This window comes from Petaurus breviceps, unplaced genomic scaffold (genome assembly GCF_028583685.1).
Source record: "Petaurus breviceps papuanus isolate PSGF00001 unplaced genomic scaffold, PetGlider_PUasm1.0 172, whole genome shotgun sequence".
Taxonomy (NCBI): domain Eukaryota; kingdom Metazoa; phylum Chordata; class Mammalia; order Diprotodontia; family Petauridae; genus Petaurus; species Petaurus breviceps.
This window is the reverse complement of record NW_027185755.1, coordinates 2249452-2269245: the sequence shown is the minus strand read 5'-3', so window position 1 is coordinate 2269245 and position 19794 is coordinate 2249452. Positions and strand designations below refer to the sequence as shown.

The window sequence follows — 19794 nt, the reverse complement described above, 5'->3', positions numbered from 1 at the left end:
AGAGAGAGAGAGAGAGAGAGAGAGAGAGAGAGAGAGAGAGAGAGAGAGAGAGAATTTCTGAAGGCTTTGAAAATTCCATAGAAAAATTTTTACTCTTTCCTCTCTTTTTCCTTTGACTGATCAGGCTACAGGAAAAAGTCACTTTGAATTTACCAAAACACAAAACACAGACATTACTTACAACATACTTAACATTACACAAATAAAACACTTCTCACTTCAAGTTCAAAAGTCCAGTATTTATCTGGCCCAATTTGCTTCTAAGTACTCCAAGTCAAACTGAGCTCTACCACTCAAGTTTTAGACATTATCCAATGAACAAGTAGTTTTCCCTTTTCCCAAGCTTTTAATAGCTTGCTTTAGTGGGAATCAACAGTAAGTTTACTCTATGCTAATTCCATATCCCTTTGCCTTATTGCAACCTAATGTTGGGCAAGCCCAGTGCCTTGCCTTGTGGCAACCTAGTGTACCTAGTGTTGGGCAAGACCATCTACTCCCCACTGCCCCATCTCTGTGAGAACTACCAATTTTGAGTTCCAAAAATCATTTCTCCTTATCCTTCTTGAATTTGGGGAGTTTAATTCTCTGACTTCTTCAAGGCTGATTACCCTCTGAAAGAGTCCACTCTAACCCAAAATTAAACAAAAGTGTTGTATGATAGACTCACCAGTGATAGCTATGCCAAAATTGTTAAAAGAAAGTCCTGGTTTGGACCTCACCCTAGTCAATTAAAGGAAAACTCAGGAAGTAAGACAAAAGGAGTTGGTTGGCACTTCATGGTACAGAGCAATTGGGGAGGGGCTGCCACTGAATTCCAAATTCTAGTTGTTTTTATTAGAAAAGAGTAAAACAATTTATTTGGGCAACAAGGTAGCACAGTGGATAGAGTGCCTTAACCCTGTTTGCCTCAGTTCCTCATCTGTAAATTGAACTGGAGAAGGAAATGGCAAACCACTCCAGTGATCTATGCCAAGAAAATCCCAAATGGGGTCCAGAAGAGTTGGACAGACTGAAAAGCTACTGAACAACAACAAAAAATTCGTATAGGAGGATAAGACAATCCTGATTAGTTGACATTTTGGTGAGGGAGTAGAATTAGTGTATCCTTAGGTCCTCGACATTAAAGTATCTTTGGGAGATGGGATTAGATTCCAGGTGGGGAGTAGTCTGTGGAAAATTCGAATAGTCTTATAGGAACCAAGATCTTTCTTGCAGGCTGACTGAGCACCTTACCCAGAGGTTGAACAAGGTTAACACATGACCCATGGGGGTCACTCAGACTGACTGTCTCAGTAGCTGACTTTGTGCACCATGTGGACCAATGAACCCTGATGGTGCTATGAGGGAGGTGGTGACAGAAGAAGGATGTGCATCGATGGGTGATTATACAGAGAAGGGGATTCCCCTAGACTTTCCTCTCTACATCAGTCCCTACCCAAACAGCTCAGCAAAAACTCCAACTAATGCCAGGGTATGGGGAGAAATGCTGTTAGCATCAGGTCTTGTTTTAGTCTGCTAGAACCTAATCCACCCCACCCCCAACCCTTGGCACAAATTGGAAACATAATAGTGATGGGGTAGAGGCTCTGGGAACCCCCTTGAATCTTTCCACTAGATCTGGCATTAGCCTGAGGACATAAGCTTCCATTATCACTATGACTGAATCTGTTACCCTTAACCTAGCCTAGCCCTCCATTGTCTGTTATCTCCAGGTAGCCTTTGTCTACCTCCCACCTTTGATCCTATCAGAATATCTATGACCAAATCTGTTACCTTTAAACTAACCTAGCTCTCCTGGTCTGTTATCTTCAGATGTTTCCCACCCTTGTTTCCATCAAAATCCCATTCTCTGGGTTTATGAAGTCTGACCTCAGTCCCATCAAGTCCTCCTTAGACTCCTCCTCAAGACTCTCTCCAAACTCCTCCTCTAGACCACCCCTAGTTCCTCCCCACAGTCTCTCTGTATATAAGATCCATCTGGCCTCCATGAAGGTGCTCTGATCCAATCCAGCTCAGACTCAGTCTGTGTCAGATTGTTCTGGCCTGCTTGTCAATACAAGTCTCTCAAGTATGTAGGCTCCTTAAGAGTCTACCCATTATGGCAAATCTTTAATAAACTGTTTTCTTTGGCTGAGGGAAGGCTTGAGTTGAATTCATTCAGCAGGACCCAGAGTGTTGGTATTTTAGAGTCTCGAACACCTCTAAACCCCAAACCTCAACTGTACCAACATCTCCCATTTATTTAAAGTCTTGAGGTTTCCAAGACCTTTCCCTCACAATAATCCTACTAGATAGGCGATACAAATTTTATTACCTCCATTTTATAGACGAGAAAACTGAGGTCTGGCTGTGGAGCTGGGGCTCCGTCCCAGTCTCATGAGCCTTCTTTCTGTTATAGTGGTATCATTATGATATCAATCTCCTGAGCTGTCATCTTCTTATGGTAGCCTTTTCTAGGCTGGCATCAGGAAAATGAATGTGTGTACAGTGAGGTGGGAGGTCCAAGCAGTAAAGGGTAAGGAATTCTAGGATCCTAAACCCCAGCTCATGGTTTCCTTGGCCAGGCTGCTCCGTGTCTGGCCAGACAAAAGCTGAAAAGGATCCAAATGGAAAGGTCACAGGGGTTCTTTCAGTAAAGACATGGGTGTGAGGGGGTGGGAGAGGCTATGGATGTAGAATGTGATATATACTGTCAGACTTGGCAACTTCTTCAGCTGGTCATGTGCATAATAATTAGAACTCTTGCTGGGCCCTGATTACCTAAGGAATGACTAGGGGAAGCTAAGGGGAATGATTATACTGTAAAAACACAAGGTAACAAGAAAACCTAAAAACTCCAAAGGGCCAGGTCTGGTGGTACATGCCCAGAGTCCCTACTTGTGGTGGAAGCTGAGGCTGATAACTGACTTGAGTTCAGGAGATCTGAGCTGCAGCTGAGGGGTTAAGCTGATGGAGTGTCTGTCCTAGTCTGGGACCAACAGAGGACTGTCAATCTGACTAAGAAGGTCTGGGCCAGATGGGGTGGGTGAACCAGTTCTGTTTAGAAAAATGGAGCAGGCTAGAGCTTCCAAACAGAACAGAATGGGGATCAGGCTCCTAAATGGCCACTCTACTTTCAGCCTGGCCAAAATAGGAAGACCTGCTCTCTAAAAATAAACAAATGAATGGATACATAAATAGATAGATGGATAGACAGGTAGATGGATAGATAGATAGATAGATAGATAGATAGATAGATAGATAGATAGATAGATAGATAGACAGACAGACATGTAGATAGATGGAAATATAGACAGGCAGATGGATAGATAGGTAGATAGATGGATGATAGGCAGATAGATGGATAGATAGGTACATAGATGGATAGACAGGTAGATAGGTAGATGGATAGATAGGTAGGTGGGTAGGTAGGTAGATAGACAGACAGACAGACATACTGACAGACAGACAGATAGATGATAGATAGATAGATAGATAGATAGATAGATAGATAGATAGATAGATAGATGGATGGATGGATAGGTAGATAGGTAGATAGATGGATAGATACATGAACCTTTTAAAAGCAAAGGGAACAGTGTGAGACCTGGCAGAGTCACTTTCACCTGTCATTCCATGTATATGCTTTCATTCATTTGTGGGTCTATGCCTCACAGGCCACAGGCCCCCTTGGAGATGGATATATTGCTTTGCCCACTGACCAGTCATCCAGTCTTGGACTATCCCAAGACTAAGGAGGCACCAATCTGAAGTGCAGGGGCAACTTCTAACACATTGTCTTTATCATTTCAAGGACGTTGGGGCATTTCTTGCTCATTTGAGTTGGAGGAAACTGAGATGAAGACCAGGTAAGGAACTTCTCCCCAAACAGTCTGCCTGTGAAAGGCATCTTGACACTCATCACTCATTCATTCATTCCTTCAATCAGTGATGCATGATCTTGGGCATCATGATTGGGTAGGAAGAATGCTGGATTTGGAGTAAAAGTCACCACTTAGGCTTGAACGCTTACTCTGCAATTTAATAGCTCTGTGGCTCTGACTTTGCACCCTAACCTTAGCTTCCTCATCTGCAAAATGGAGGAAGTAACAGCATTTACTTCCCACAGTCATTGTGAAGGTTGAATGAGATAACGTGTACAATTCTCTGCAAACTTTAAAATGTTAGCTATTGGGGCAGCTAGGTAGCACAGTGAATAGAGCACCGGCCCTGGAGTCAGGATGACCTGACTTCAAATTTGACCTCAGACACTTAACACTTACTAGCTGTGTGACCTTGGGCAAGTCACTTAACCCCAATTGCCCCTCCAAAAAAAAGAAAAATGTTAGTTATTACATAATTGTAACTATTATTGCTAATACTATTATATTAGTGATATGTGAAAATAATAGCTACCATTTATTGCTCTAAATTTTAGAAAACACTTTACATCTTACTTTATGCTCACAAGAACCCTTGGGAGTTAGGTGCTATTATTATCCCCATTTTACAGATGAGGAAACTGAGGCAGAGGTTAAGTGACTTGTCCAGGTCACATGGCTAATAGGTATCTGAGGTCACATTTGAACACAGGTCTCATTGACTGCAACCCTCTCAACTTCTCCCCACCTCCAACCAGACCTACAATCTCTGTCCTCAGGCTAAGAACAGAACCCTGAGTTCCTAGATCCCCAAGCTCCAGACAGACCCAAGCCAGCTCTGCACCATCTAGAGACTTCTAGTATTATTCTTATCATTCCCCTCCCTTACTGCTAGTACCTTCCCTCTCAGACTACATCCAAGTTAGCCTGTATAGATCTCATTTGTATGTGATTGTTTGCATTTTGTGTGCCTCCATTAGACTATAAGCTCCTTGGAGGCAGAGACCTTATTTTTACCTTTCTCTGTATACCCAATGCACTCTGCTAGGCACATAAAACTTTAATGCCCACTTACTGACTTGAGCAGATCAACAAAGGCTCTGCAGCTCATAGTTTTGGACTTGATGGGGGCAAGGGAGGCACTGAAAGATGGTGTCATGCCCAGAGTCATGTAACCAGGACATAATGAAGGCAGGATTTGTACCTAGGTCTTTCCTAACTCCAAAGCTTCCTCACTTTATCCATCACGCCACACTGCCTTACATCAGCAATAGTATCTCTTAGCTTTTGTCTGACTGTGGGCAAGTTCACTTCCTCTCTCTATAGCTCCTGGTTACCCTCCCTGCACGATGAGAGGATTGGTCCAGATGATGTGAAAGGCTCCTTCCAGCTCTGGATTCTCTAAGTGATCATGGGTGAGGCAGGATGCCCTACCTTGAGTGGGAAGCATCTGGAAACCAGACCAAGCTTCTCTTTCTCCATGCCAGGGGCTTTAGTGCCAGCAACCTAGGGTGGTGAGGAAGGGGGAGGCCAATGGTAAAAAGCAGAAACAGTTTCCTCATGAGCTATTAGGGTCAGACAGGCCAACAGAAGCCTGTAAATGGCTAGGCAAGGGTCTTGGAAACCAAGATGGAAAAGTCCTCAGCCCATGCAAACCACTAAGCAGAAAAGTGGGAAATGAAGAACCCTGGAGACTGAGAGAGGAATTGTATATAATGAAGATTTTGAGGTTTAGAGTCAAAGACTTGAAATTCTAGTCCCCGTTATTACTTACTCCTGCCATGAGCTGAGTCATAGTAACTGGGCCTCAGTTTTAACCTGTTGTAAAATGAGGAGGTTGCACAAAAGGATCTCTAAAGTTTCTTCCAGTCATAAAAGCATATGATACTGAGGACCCCAGTGTGGATGGTGGTTCTTTCCCAGATGAGGACAAGAGACACATGTCACTTAAGGGGCAGAGTGGTAGAGATGGCATGTTTATTTTTATAAGAGTGAGGCCTCAGGGCCAAGAATGGATTCCTTGCCCCTGGAAATCGGCCATGACAATTGGTGACTCTCTGTCCCCATTTTCCAGAGCCCAGGCTAAAGAGAAATGTGCCTATGTCTTTGTATCAATACAGAGTCAGGATTTTCTCTCTGTTGATCACAGAGAAGGAAAAACCTAGACATGGAAGGGAAGAGCTACACTGGATCAGAGACCTATGCTGGACATTTATAGGGCCAAAGGATCACAGATGGGAAGGGTCCTCAGAGGTCATCTAGTTTAGCTTTACCTAAAATGGTAAAACTGAGGCTCTAAGAGAGGAAGTAAACTTTCCTGGAGTTGCTTGAGTAGTAAATTGCTAAGCCCAGATTCAAAGTGGGTCCCCAGCCTTGAAAACTCATGCCCTTTCCATACAACTTCAATATCTCCTTTCTCTTGTCTCTAGGCCCCTTTTTCACTACAGAAGTAAGGACAGCTTGAAGGCACTCTGCTTTGCATCTTCTGTTAGATAGAGCCCTAGATTGGGGATCAAGAAAACTTGGATTCAGATACCGGCTCTTCTGATTAGCTGTCCAACCATGGGCAAATCTTATTCCCCAATCTGGACTTTAGTTTGCTCATCTATAAAATGGTGGGGTTGGACTAGATTGTCCCTGGAGTCCCTATGCTCTCTAGCCTCTCCTCACCCTGCCCCAACCCTTAGCCCTAGCAGAATTTTTCTAGCTGACAAGGATGAATGGGGAAGAGCTTGACAGGAGAGACCAAGGGAAAGGAAATGCCAAACAGAGAAGTGTATTCTATAGCTGAGCCCTGCAGAGTTTCCTGTTTGCCCTGCTCAGGGCCTCACATCCTCTGCTCCCTGCCCCCTTCTCCCCTACTAGGCTCTTTCCCTCTCTCCCCCCTCCCTCCTCTCAACCTTTCCCCACCTCCAACTAGACCTGTACTTTCTGTCCTCCAGCTAAGAACAGAACCCTGAGTTCCTAGATCCTCAAGCTCCAGATAGATCCAACCTGGCTGCCTGTCCTCCCTCATTTTTACCCCCAGGAAAAGCACTAGGATCCATAAAGTTTAGACAAACAGGAGACCTTATAAGCCAACTATACAACCCCATCAGTTTACATGGGCAAACTGAGGCCTAAACAAGGGGGAATCCCTTGTTCAGGTCAGCCAGATATAAAGAGCACAGTCAGAATCTGGATCCACTCTCTCTTTCCAAATTCTGGTGTGCTGGGGTCTTCTCAGAGATTTCTGGCTTAATTTTCTCTAGCCCTAATAGGATGACAGATTTAGAACTGAACGGGACCCCTGAGGTCCTTTGGTCTAATCCTCTCTTTTTTACAGATGAACTAACTGAGGTCCAGAGATTTAGTAACTTGATAAAGGAGGCAAGGCAAAAGGTAAAACTGGGATTTCAACCCAAATCCCTTTGCCTCCAAATACACCTTCCACTATTCCATGCTGACTCAACTAAGGGGAGCCCCACTGGTTATATCCCTTTGGGAGAAAAAAAAATCCAGGGTGTCAGGGTTGGTGTATTGGAATGAGCTCTGGACTGAAATTTGGAATGCTTTGGTTCAAGTCTTGGCTGGGCTACTTAATAGCTTCATGACCTTGATTGAGTCATTTAACAATAATAATAATAATATCTCTAATTTATATAACACATTAATATTTGCAAAGTGTTTTAAATATAGTGTCTCATTTGTTCCTCACAACAACCCTGTAAGGTAGGTGCCATTACACCTGTTTTACAGATAAGGAAACTGAGGCTGAAAGAGATTAAATGGCTTGCCCAGGAACACAGAGACAGACAAGATTTAAATGCAGCTCTTCTGGACTCCAAGGCAAGGTCAGCACTCTACCCACTCTACCCACCTTGCTGCCTGAATCTCAGTTTCTTTGTCTAGAGCAAATTACCTGGATTCAGTCCCCAGGTCTTCCACAAACTATGTAACCCAAGGCACATCCTTAATTAAACAAGCCTTAAATTTCTTCGGTAAAATGGAATTGGACGAGTTGGCCTCAATGGTACCTGCCAGCTCTGCCATCCTTCAATCTGTGATTATTCATCTAACTGGAGAATTTCCTAATAATCTCATCACATTTTCCAAGTGAAGAAAACAGAACAGGGCTAAGGGATAGGGACCCTAAATTCTTTGAGGGCAGGAGCGATCTAATTCATCAATATTTAGCGGTTGATTGATTCATTCTCTTCTTGACTGAGGGGTGGGGGTGGGGTGTGGATCAGAGTGGCATGTGTGCATAAGACCCCCGTAGTACAGGACACTTGGGTCTAAGCCTCTTCTAGCTTCTTGCCCACACTTGCACAAAGCTTCACAAGATTTCTTCTGCACTTGCTTATAAATAGGTCTATTTATAGCCGTGCCCTTCCCCCCAGCCGTAGTCCGCCGCCTGCCCCCCTTTCCTCCGCCCCCCGTTGACCGCGTCACCTCAGCTCTAGGAACGCAGAAGCTAAGACCCGTGAAAAAGAGAAGTGAGTTGCCAAGGCCTTGGATTTGTTTGCAAGAGAGGGGCCCCCGTCTCTGTTTCCTGATTTTGGTTTGGTTTCTTAGAACATCTTGAGGGTAACCGTTATGTTAATCATACCCACAACCCCACAGAGTGAGGGCGGGCTGGGGATGCTGAGGTGCCCGATGCTCTAATAGAAAATGTACGCCCGCTGCGACCGAACAGCCCCGTCCAAATCCTGAGTGAACTTCACCTACGATCTGGCGGATCTTGGGAAAGTTGTTTAAGTTTTCTGGGACTCTGTCGGTTCCACCAAAGACCACCCTGTGGGACTAGGGGAGCTTCATTTAGGTCCTCTGGGCCTCGGGCAGCCCTAACCTTCCCGGACCGTGGGGAGTTCCCTCAAAGATGAAATCACCGATCCTTGATTTGCAGTATTTCTCAAAGGGCAAAAGGGAGCATTGTGTGAGGTCTTTACTCACCAGGCAGCGTCGAGGGTGTTGGGGGACAAGTCAGGAGGTTTTCTGAAAGAGATGACCTGCGACTTGGACTTTAAATAGAGGAGTAGGGGGGTTTCATCAGAGGAAGGGACATTCCAGGAGTGTGCTAGGCACGTATAGTGTAAGCAAAGGCTCGGAGGTGGGAGCACACAGACGTGTTCTCGAGATCCAGACTAGTTCAGTTTAACGAGAATGGAGAGTTTAGGGAGGACAGTTCTTACTCTAAGTTAAGGCTGGCGCTCACACACTTATTTACATGAACATATACATTCTCATCTATACACATACATGTGGGGGCATATAAGCTTGCGCCCAGGACAAGCTGGAGGCAGCTATCGCCCCACCCCGAGTCAAAGGGACAGGACAGAAAAATCCATTAGGATGACGGCTGACTCTGCCTGTCTCCGGGTTGCAGGCAAGAGTGCTTGGCAGGCGCCAAGACTGGAGGCCTGCCCTTACGAGATGTACTGCGGAGGGGGTGCAGGGTGTCCCCACCCCCACATTCCCCATCCCATGCCTCTGCCCCGAGGCCAGAGGCCTGAAATAGATTGATTTCTATATTTAGGCCGGCTTGTTCAGCATTGCCAGGGAGCTATAAATACCTCCGAGTACACAGCTCTACGCCCCTCCCCTCTGCCCGCCTGCCTCGGCTTCCCAATTCTCTAACTCTCCCTCCCTACTCAATCCATACTAACCCCCAGCTCGGAATTTGGACCTGCCCTGAAGGGTTAATTGTCTCTAGGAAGGAAGACAGGTATTAGCAGGTGATGGGTGAGGTTTTCTAGGTTGATTCGATTTGGAGTCCTAATGGGTGAAGGACTTCTGGATGTAAACCTGGCTAGGGCAGAGACTTTGCCGAAACCCTTAGTATTGCCTGCATGGAAACCAGTGGTTACCACAACTCTAGGCAGGGATATATATGTGTGTGTGTGTATATTACATATATTCATATTTCTCATTTTACCCAGTATCTACCACTTCCTTTCCTAACTCACAGGAAATCCAAGAATAATCCATGAAACAAACTCTGGGATTTATACAGAGAAGGTTCAATCTTAGGGGCTTGTCAATAGTAAAATCTCTTTGGCTTCTCCCCTAGGAGGACTCCTCTGGGAGCCTTAGAATCTGACTTATGTCTGGGTCACCATTAAAAAAAAAAGACCCTGGGCTCTTGGGTAAGCACTCAGGACAACATACCAGAGAACAGACTTTATTTAGCCTAACCAATCAAGGAAAAAAACAACACAAAAGACTCATGTCCAAGTTCATGAAGTCAAGACAACTCTCCTTCCCTTTTTTTGGGGAGGGGCGGGGGAGGGAGGGAGGAGGGTGGTATCTCTCCCCCCTGACAGCACAAGGAAGGTAAGGAAGGTGAGGTAGGGAAGGGAAGGAAAGGAAAGGAAAGGACGGTACATGGGATTTCTCCTCCTGGAAGTTCGTTTTATGGGGGTCTGTCAGGACAGCAGCCTCAAGGAAGGAAGAGCCATTTTAAATTCTTGGGAGTGGGCAGGAGTTCTGGCCTCCCAGTTGGAGAGGTCACCAGCAGCAGGCCACATCCCCCATCAGAGCTTTGGTCTTCGGAAGTGGCTGAAAAATTCCTCCTTATCTTCCTATTCCTGGGGGTGGGGAGTGGTGGGGAGGAGATCAGACTTCAGGATAAAGGCCTAAATCCTCTAGTACAGAATTCTCAGAAGGGTAATAATAGATAGTCTCCAGGGCTGACTCATTAAATGAAATTTTGAGCTGTTTAAGATGTCTCTCAGGGGACCTCTTGGCCAGGCAGCTTCGGCTGAGACAGACATAGCCCCCAAGCACCAGTATCTCTTCAGCAGTGGGGTACTGCTTCTTTCTAGGGTCAGGGATCTGGGGTTTAGGTGGGGCAGAGGCTGCTTGGGGCCTAGACTTCCTGGAGTGTCTACTGTGGCATGGTACTCCTACCCTAGACCTAGATTTTGTCCCATGGAACAGGAGACATGACAGCCCTGAGGGTTGAGAAGTTGGTGGAGCAGGGAGTAGGGTAAACACTAAGGGTGGTAGGTGGTGCTGAGGCCCTGGGTTTCTGCTTACAACTTCCTTGAGTGGGGGGAGCTTGGTTGAAGAGCTCACCATCTCACCTTTATTCCCAGCTTCCTCTTCAGCAACCTCTATCCTCCCTTCTCCAGTCTCTACCTCAGGCACCCCCAACTTCTTATCTCTAGAACCTGAACTCACTGGCTTCTGTTCTTGAGCTTCTGATCTCCCAGGGCTCTGTTCTAGAGCCTTCCCAGAGTTCATTCTCCATTTCTGTCCTTCCATCTGTCTAGAACTCTTCTCTCCGTCCTCTCCTAGGTTCAGTCTTGTTTCTGGTGCCTCCATTACTCCTGAGCTTGGTTCTTGAAACTCCCTAGGATTTAGCTGACATTTCTGGGTCTCCAAAAGTCCCAAGCTCTCCCTGGATTTCCTCTGCATTAGTCTCTGTTCTGTCTTGGATTCCCCTGAATGCCGTTTGCTTTCTTCTCCTGGGCCTAGTCTCCATTCTCCCATTTCACATCCCCCAGAAGTCTGTTCTTCAGGTTCTGCTGGTTTCCCATTTTGTTCTTGAGCTTCTCCAGAGCTTTTCTTCCACTGCTGTGCCTCTATTAGTTCTGGACTCCTCTCTTCTATCTCCTTTGGGCTTAGTCCCCACTCAAAAGCCTCTGAAGCCCGGAGGCTCTGCTCTCCAACTTCTGCTCCCCCCAGGCTTTCTCCAGCCTTCCCCAGGCTCAGCTTCTGTTCTCTTGACTCTCTTCTCACCAGATTCTGTTCCTGAGTTTCTGCTGGGCTGGGTCTCTGCTCTTGGGCTTCCCCTTCCCCTGAAATATGTCCTTGACCCTCAGGTGGCCTCCTATCAGTGAGTTGCTTTTCTGCATGCCGATGCCGCTGCCACCGCCGCTGCTTCTTCAGCACTTGGCGATTGAAGGGATCCTGGTGGACAGGTCTGATGGCCTCCAGAATGACAACAGGCTTATCAGGTTCAGGAGGTGCATCACCTATAGCCTCATTCCCAAGACCTGCTTCTGCCACTGGCACCCCTGGCTTGACATGAAGTCTCTCCAACAATCCCTGTTTCTGGGCTGGCTTTTGGGCTGGTTGGTCCCTCTCACTCTGCTCTTGGCCTCGAACAGCAGCCTTCTCTTGTCTCCTCCTGACTGGTCGTTGTAGTTTCCAGTCTGGTAGAGTAGCCATGATCCCAATGGGGCAAGAACTGGAGGGGAAGAGATGGAGCCATGAGAAAGAGATGTCAAAGAGAAGAAAGAAGAAAGTGGAAGAGAATCAGTGGATGAGAGCAATGGTGGGTCAGAGAAGGAGAGGAAGTGTGGTATGGGGCTTGTGTGGGAATACAAGGAAAAATAAAGGAAGAGCTAACCCCCTGGGCAAAGGGAAAGATGGGGAGAGTAGGAAAGGAGAGACAGCTGCTAAGAGAAGGAAGAGAAAGGAAGAAACTATGGGAAAAACTGAGGTACCAAACATGAAAAATGTAAAATGTAGGGGGAGAGAAGAGCCTGAGAGATCTAGGAGAAAGGGAGAAAAAGCCAAGAAAGAGTATGGGGGTAGGATAAGGGATGACAGAATACTTTAGAAGAGAAAAAAGATGAGAGAAGATAGTTTGGAGAAGAACCAGAGGAAGGAATAAAAGGGGAAGAGAGATGAATGTTAGGAGATATGGAGAGTTGTATCAAAAGAGTTGGGGAAAAGGTTCTCCTTACCTTTTCAATGAGCTGTAGCTTCCCTAAGGATCTATGCAGTTATCCAGATGTCTAATACTGTCTTCAGGCTGAGTTCTTTCTTCCTCATAAAAGGAAACAATTTAGGATTGCTAGAGTCCAGGAGCCCTCTCTAATGGTAGCTCGTATCCCTCCTTCCTTTGGGACTGCACAGTCCTTCTAACTCACAGTACCAGTCAGTTGGAAGGTCAGCTCTGCTTCTCACTTGACTCACAAGCTCCTCAACTGATCCCTAGTTTAGGAACTTCTCCACCAGAGCTTGGTTCTCTGGAGCTGAGCATTCTTCTCCAAGGGGCAAAGTCCTTATATATCTGGCTTCCCTTGGCCCGCCTCTCAACTGTTACTTTTTGTCTTGATCAGTACTTAGCTCATTGCCTGACACATAATAGATACTTAAATCCTTCTTGACCTGAGTAGGTCTTCAGCTTCCCTTTGGAAGGCCAAGACCAAAGGTATAGTCTAGACTTGTTAACTAGTTGTGATGAATCAATACCAAAGTGGTAACAGTGGAGGGTGGGGATGGATGGGAGGAGTGCCCTTACCAAAAAAGCTAGCATAGTCAAGGAAACATACTTGATTAAGAGATTTAATCTATGCCCCAGTATAAGGGCTGGGCACATCTTTTACACAAATCATGGAATGTTAGGCCTGGAAGGGACCCATATTTTATAACCCCTATATTTTACACATGAGTAAATTGAAGCTCAGAGAGAAGAGGAAATAAATGTTCAAGGTCGTTTGAATCAGTAAGCAGATCTGGGACTCCAAACCTCAGAATCTAAGGCCACTGTACCAAGCTTCCTTCTCTCCATTCCTGGCTTGGCACAGCTGTCAGGGCTCACAATAGTGGGCGGAGATTCCTGTTGGAGCCAGTGATGGTGCTGGCCTTCCCAGCCTGGCCCCTTCCTCTGCCATTGTCTATGGTTTAGAGGCTTTGGGGTGTTCCTCTTCCAGGCCTCATTCGATTCTCTGTCTTGTTCAGAATGCTCAGCTGGGCTAGGGCATGGTGGTCCCACTAGATAAATCCACTCTACCTTCCAGTCCATCAGTTTCTATTTCAATTACAATGGAAGGGAGTAGGCAGTGAATTAGTAATAATTATTATTATTATAATTAGCTTTTATATAGTGACTTAAGGTTTACAAAGTGTTTTACAGATATTATCTCATTTTATTCTGATAACAACCCTGGAAGACAGGTGTTATTATTGTCTCTATTTCACAGATGATGAAATTGAGGTGGAAGTCAAACAACTTGCCCAGGATCACACAGCTGGTAAAAACTGAGATCAAATTTTAACCCAGCTTGTTCTGACTTTTTCTATCCACTACAAAGGATGGAAAGATATTTAGTTTATTCCTACCATTTTGACCCACCCAGGCAGGAATATGCTGGTAAATGTTTCGTAAGGGCTCATAACTGTCCTGGGGCCACAGAGGTTAAGTGACTTGACCAGGATCACCCAACTAGAAAGTATATGAGGCCAGATGTGAATTCCAGTCTTCCTGATTCCAAGTCCAAACTCTATCGACTAATCCACCAAACTACTTAACTCATTCTGAGCCCCCTTAGCTACTTAGCTCCTTTTTCTTACAAAACCTGTTCTCTAGCCTCTGCCTCCAACTTGAGTGCCCACCCCTGTGACCCTGTCCTCTGATTGGTGAGCCTTTGCCTTATCTCACTAGGTCTTCAGCAACCACACAAGTGCCTACCCATTTATCTATCTCTCCAGCCACTGCAACTACTGAGCTGTCTTCCCTTTTCCAACTTTAGTTCTTTGAAAGATAATCAAATCAACACTTTTGTTGTTATTCGGTTGTGTCACACCCATTCTCTGTGACCCCATCTAAGGTTTTCTTAGCAAAGAAACTAGAGTAGTTTTCCTTTTCCTTCTCCAGCTCATTTGACAGATAAGGAAACTGAGGGAAACAGGATTAAGTGATTAGCCTAGGTTCACCAAGCTAGTAAGTGAACTCAGGTCTTGGTCTCCAGGCCAGGTACTCTATTCACTAAGTCACCTAGCTGCCCTCAAATCAACGCTATTATTCCTGGAAAGGATTCAATCATTTGCCTATGCCTCCAATCGCCATTTCCTCTGACCTGCCAGTTCAGAACAAGCCTCACTGGTCACCACTTCTTTATGTCTATTGTCTTTTCCAATTAAAATATGAGCTGGTTGTGGGAAGGGATTGTCTACTGGCTTGGAATTGTATCCCCAGCCCACAGCTCAGTGCCTAGAATATAAGTGCCTAATTACTTTTTCATTCACCTGGTCATCTGTTTATCCATCAATTCATCACTCCATCCATCCATCCATCCATCCATCCATCCATCCATCCATCTATCCATTCATTCATTCATTCCTCCTACTGGTCTGATCACTCCTCAGTTTCCTTTTTTGAACACACTTCCTTCCCCCTTGGAGTGAATGTTAGAGAAATCTCATGATGTGGTGGATAAAACTCTGAACTTAGAGCCCAGAAAGCCCAACTTGGAAAGCTCTCCTCTACAGCTTAGGATCTGCAGGACCCTGGAAAGAAACAATCACTATGAGTCTCCTTGTTTTTGTTTGTAAAAAGAACATGAAAATACCCCCTTGAGGTAGCTGCCTCCCAGGTTTGCCTCGAAACTCCAATGAGGGCAATGGTGGTAACAGGGTTTGCAGGCCGTAACACCAGCTGTCTCCCTCTCCACTTTGGCCCAGGCCCTCTCTACAATTTCTCCTCCTTGTCTGCGCTTATGGATTCACTTATCTCTACACCAACTGACTGCTAGAAATGTCTATCTTGATGTGCTCTCAGTATCTCAAACTTACTGTGTCCAAAACTGAGCTGATTACCTCCCTTAAGAGATCTACTCCTCCAAACTTCCTTCTTTCCATTGAGAGGACCTATTCCTCTATATAGGGGGACAGGGAGATGAGTTCTGGCATTCCAGACATCTTCAGAAGGAGGGAGGGGAATGCCAACAAATGTTTGAGCCTCCTCATCTCCTCGATCCCTCCCTCCCTCCTACCTCCCTTTGCTCACCTTCTTCTCTTTCATTTTTCACTTTCCCAGGCTGCAAATGAAGGAAAGTGTGGTGCTTTGGCAGAAGGGCTGGGTCTTGGGTCAGGAGAACTGGAATTTTAATCATGGTACATGGTAGAATGGGGAGGGTACCAGATTTGGGACTGGAGGATCTGGCTTCCAAGACCTATTCAGCTACTTCCTACCTTTGAGACACTGAGCAAGTCACAAGTCCATTAGGATTCAATTTTCTCATCTGTACAATGAGGAGTTGGAAATATGTTTCTAAGGACCTTTTCTAGTTCTCAATCCCATGGTCCTACCGTGTTTCCCCGATAATAAGACACTGTCTTATTAATTTTTTGGACAGAAAAACACCAGAGGGCTTATTTTCAGGGAAGGGCTTATTTTAATGAACATTGACAGCAATTTTAATAAACAGGTAAATGTGAACAAAAAAATGTACCAGCAAGCAAATCACTGGGGAAGAACAGGATGACGTGCTCACTGCTGCAGCTCTGATTGGATGCAGCTCAGAGCGCAGCGTGCGTTTCACTGGGGTGGGGGGGGACAGTGCATACAGAGGGTACCATAATGTAGCGTGTAGCGCAGGGGATCACCTTCACTACAGTAGCAATCTCAATAGGGCTTATTTTCGGGGGAGGGCTTATTTTAGAGGAATCTTACACAGTAAGGGGAGGGCTTATTTTCGGGATAGGTCTTATTATCGGGGAAACACGATAGGAAACTTTCATGTCTCTAAACCTTAATCTTCTTGCCTAGAGAGGATAGAGAATAACACTGTCCTTGTTGGACTGTGGGCAGGAAGGAGTTAATGTCCAAAGGAAGCTTAGGGATCCCCTGAATGAGGCTCCCAGGAGGTACCCCTGTCCCTGACCTCTAGAGTCCCCACTTCCTGGTGTCTGAATTCCCTGAAGATCTGGAATTCCTGGAGCAGGGGAGAAGACCTTGAGGGATGAGGGCTGGGTAGGGGAAATATTTCGGCCTGGCCCTTTTGCTGCCAATTCTAGCTCCCTCCCACCCAGCTGTGCTCAGCTCCAGAGTCCTATTGCACCCATAAATCACACACATCAGTCTGACTCCTATATGCATCAAGATCTCATAGAATTTAGAGCCATCAGGGGCTATAGAACTCAAGTTCAACCCTTCCTTGCATTTTACAGATGAAGAAATTAAACACACAACTATCAGGGAATGACTAAACAAATTGTGGCACATAAGTATTGTGAACTGTCACTGCTCCATAAGAAAATATGATGACGAAGAATCCCAGAAAAGCACAGGAAGACCTGAACTGATTCAAAGTGAAGAAGGCAGAAGAGGGAAAACAATTATGCACAATGACTACATTAACGTTAATGGAAACAACAATAACAATCAAAAATGGCATTGAACACTATAATTGTGACCATGCTTGTCTTTGAAGAAGATAGCTTCGTGGAATAGATAGAGTGCCAGATATGGAGTCAAAAAGATCTGAATTGGAAACCCCCCTCAAGATACTCAACTTTGTGACTCTGGGCAAGTCATTTCACCTCTCTCATCCTCAATTTAGCCACTTGTAAAATCGGGATAATAAATAATAGCACCTTCCTTGAAGGGTTATTTCCAGGATCAAATGGGATACTGTATATAAAGTTCTACTCAAATGATAGGAAGAGGAGGAGGAGGATTAAGTGAGTGAAAGCACCTTCCTCCCTTTTTTGCAGGGGGGTGGTTGGGAATATAGGTAGGTGTAAAAACATATGGGTGTATTGCATATACTTTCAGTCTATGTGCTGATTAATTTTGCTGAATTGCTCTTCTTCTACATTTTTAATCCTTTGTTTCAAGAAACAGTTCGCTAAGTAGGAGAAAGTTGGAGGGAAATATTGGAAACATGAAGGTTAGGTGAAAACAAAAGATGTTAATAAAAAATTTAAAAGAAATGGAGGCACAGAGAGGTTAGATGACCTCATAGAAAGTACCACAGAGGTCATCTAGTCCAACCTTGATGTTTTACAGAGGAAGAAAAAAGTCATTTGTCCAGAAGGCTAAGTGACTTGCTCAAATTCACACAATTAGTGTCAGAGTCACATTTTGTACCCAGATCCTCTGACTCCAAATCCCAATGTTTTTTTTCTCATATATCCCTTTTTTAATGAATTTGATTATTTATTATGAATTAACAAACCCCAACCAATGCAAATATTTACACAAAGAAAAGCAGAAAGGAGCATTGCCCATGAGACTGGGAACTGCTAAGAATTTGGTTTTTAAAAGTTTTTATTCACTTCAACAGGCAACTAGGCAGCATTGTAGATAGAGTACCAGGATGGGAATGAGGAAGATCTGAGGTCAAATCCAGCCTCAGAAGCATACTGTGTGACCCTGGCCTAGTCATTTAACCCTGTTTGCCTCAGTTCCTCATCTGTAAAGTAAGCTGGAAGGAAATGGCAAACCACTCCAGTATCTTTACTAAGAAAACTCCAAAGGGGGTCCTGAAGAGTCAGACAAAACTGAAAAATGACTCAACAACAACAAACAACAATTCACTTCAGCAAGGTAACAACAAAATTGCCCTGTTAGTTTGTAACCCCTTTGGAATCTCTTATTTCCTTCTCTATTTTTTTTCAATGTTTTGTTGCTATAACTTTTAAAAATGGGTTTTATTTTTTGCTTCTCTATCACTAACCACTAATTCACTGTCCCTTCCCCTGCCCCCAAGGAGCTTTCCCTTGGAACAAAGTAGCCAAGTACAATAAATCAAGGCATTGGTCAAGTCTGAAAATGTATGTCTGCTCCCGTACCCAGTACTCCACTCTACACCATTGTTGATCATTAATTTCATATATATCAACATGCACAAACTCTCCTGTCTTCTCTTTCTCTCTCTCTCTCTCTCTCTCTCTCTCTCTCTCTCTCTCTCTCTCTCACACACACACACACACACACACACACAATTACTATAAATACTCCTTCCTGGATCTGAGAAACCTTTTCTTTGACCCTCTTTTAACGTCCTTCCTCTCTTTATGATTTAACTATTACTATAGGGGACTGGAGCTGTGATTTCACTGGAATAGGGGATTCCCATGTGGGGAAACTTCCTGTACCAATATTTTCTCTTGAAAAGAGTTATCTGTTTAGATGACTTGACCAGTCACAGAGTCAGGAGGTTTCTGGACCTGACCCTCTATTGCCCTGGCTTCAAGGCCAGCTCTCTAACTACTATCCACACTGCTTTTGACTTATAGATGGTCAGGCGTTTATTCTAAAACAGACATCCACATATGGACCTTCCCTAATGATTCGTGAGAAAGTATCAGCAAACACACAAAGGTACGAACTCCCTGGAAGCACCTGGGTGTCTTTGTGTTCATTTAATTGTTGGAGAAAAACACAAGTCTTATATGTATATGCTATCTCTGTCCTTGCTTGTGTGTTTTTGTGGGCATTCTTCCATGGGTGGGGGCCATGCTGGTCTCTGTTTGGGAGGACATGTCCTGTGTTTATCTGTCTGTCTGTGGTAGTGTCCTGTTTATATGTGTGTGCTATTCAATGTCTGCAAGTATGTGTCCCTGGCTTTATGTGATTTTGTGTCTTTGTGTTACGTGTGCTGCTCTGTGGGAGTGGATACTCCTGTGTTGTGAATGTGTGTGTCCTGTATTTCTCTCTCTGCTTGGGATTGTGCCCTATTCATTTTGTCCTTGTATGTGATACCCAGCTTGTGAGACTTTATTTGTTGTGGGTCAGCTTGTGGGTAACCCAGTGCACCCCTGTGTATGAAGGTTTTCCTGTGTGTGTGTGTGTGCACACACGCGCGTGCGAGTGCGTGCATGCGCCGCTGTACCAGGTGTCTCTGGGAGTCAGGTGTGTATTCCTGGGTGTGCTAGCCACTTGTAAGTGTAGGTAATCTCCTAGGTCTGTGAGTGTGTGTATCCCTGGGGGGAAGGGTGTGCTCCCTTGTGCTGCTGTGGGCTGCCCTGTGCGCGCAAAGTCCTGTGTTTATCTCTCTGTCTGCATGTGATTTTGTTGTGTGTGTGTCCCTTGTATGTGCTGCCCAGTGTAACTAAATCTGTGTGTCTTTCAATATCTTTGTGTTGTGACTGAGTGTGCTTTCCTCTGTGTGTATGTGTGTGTGTGTGTGTGTGTGTGTGTGTGTGCTGTCCAGCATTCATGTCTGTGTGTCCCTGTGTGGGTCCTTCCTTGCCGTGTCTGTGTGTGCGT

The 19794-nt window shown here is 45.1% G+C and overlaps 1 protein-coding gene, 1 long non-coding RNA gene and 1 pseudogene across 4 annotated transcripts in view; 2 read left to right on the top strand and 1 right to left on the bottom strand.

Moving 5' to 3' along the window:
• LOC138157382 (uncharacterized) overlaps positions 1–19347 on the top strand; it is a 40366-nt gene extending 21019 nt beyond the window's left edge. The window contains exons 2-5 of one of the 3 annotated variants that reach the window (XR_011167379.1): positions 3794–3848; positions 7599–7693; positions 17867–18129; positions 18822–19347. This is a non-coding gene — a long non-coding RNA (uncharacterized lncRNA). The other 2 variants (XR_011167381.1, XR_011167380.1) reach the window with 2 other exon arrangements.
• On the bottom strand, positions 8223–14558 carry LOC138157381 (phostensin pseudogene; annotated as a pseudogene).
• A 56-nt stretch (positions 19348–19403) lies between the features above and the next one.
• The window catches only part of ADGRE5 (adhesion G protein-coupled receptor E5), a 39921-nt gene continuing 39530 nt past the window's right edge, over positions 19404–19794 (top strand). The window contains exon 1 of the mRNA XM_069083176.1: positions 19404–19437. Coding sequence (XP_068939277.1) covers positions 19404–19437 — 34 coding nt within the window. The remainder of the gene's footprint in view (positions 19438–19794) is intronic.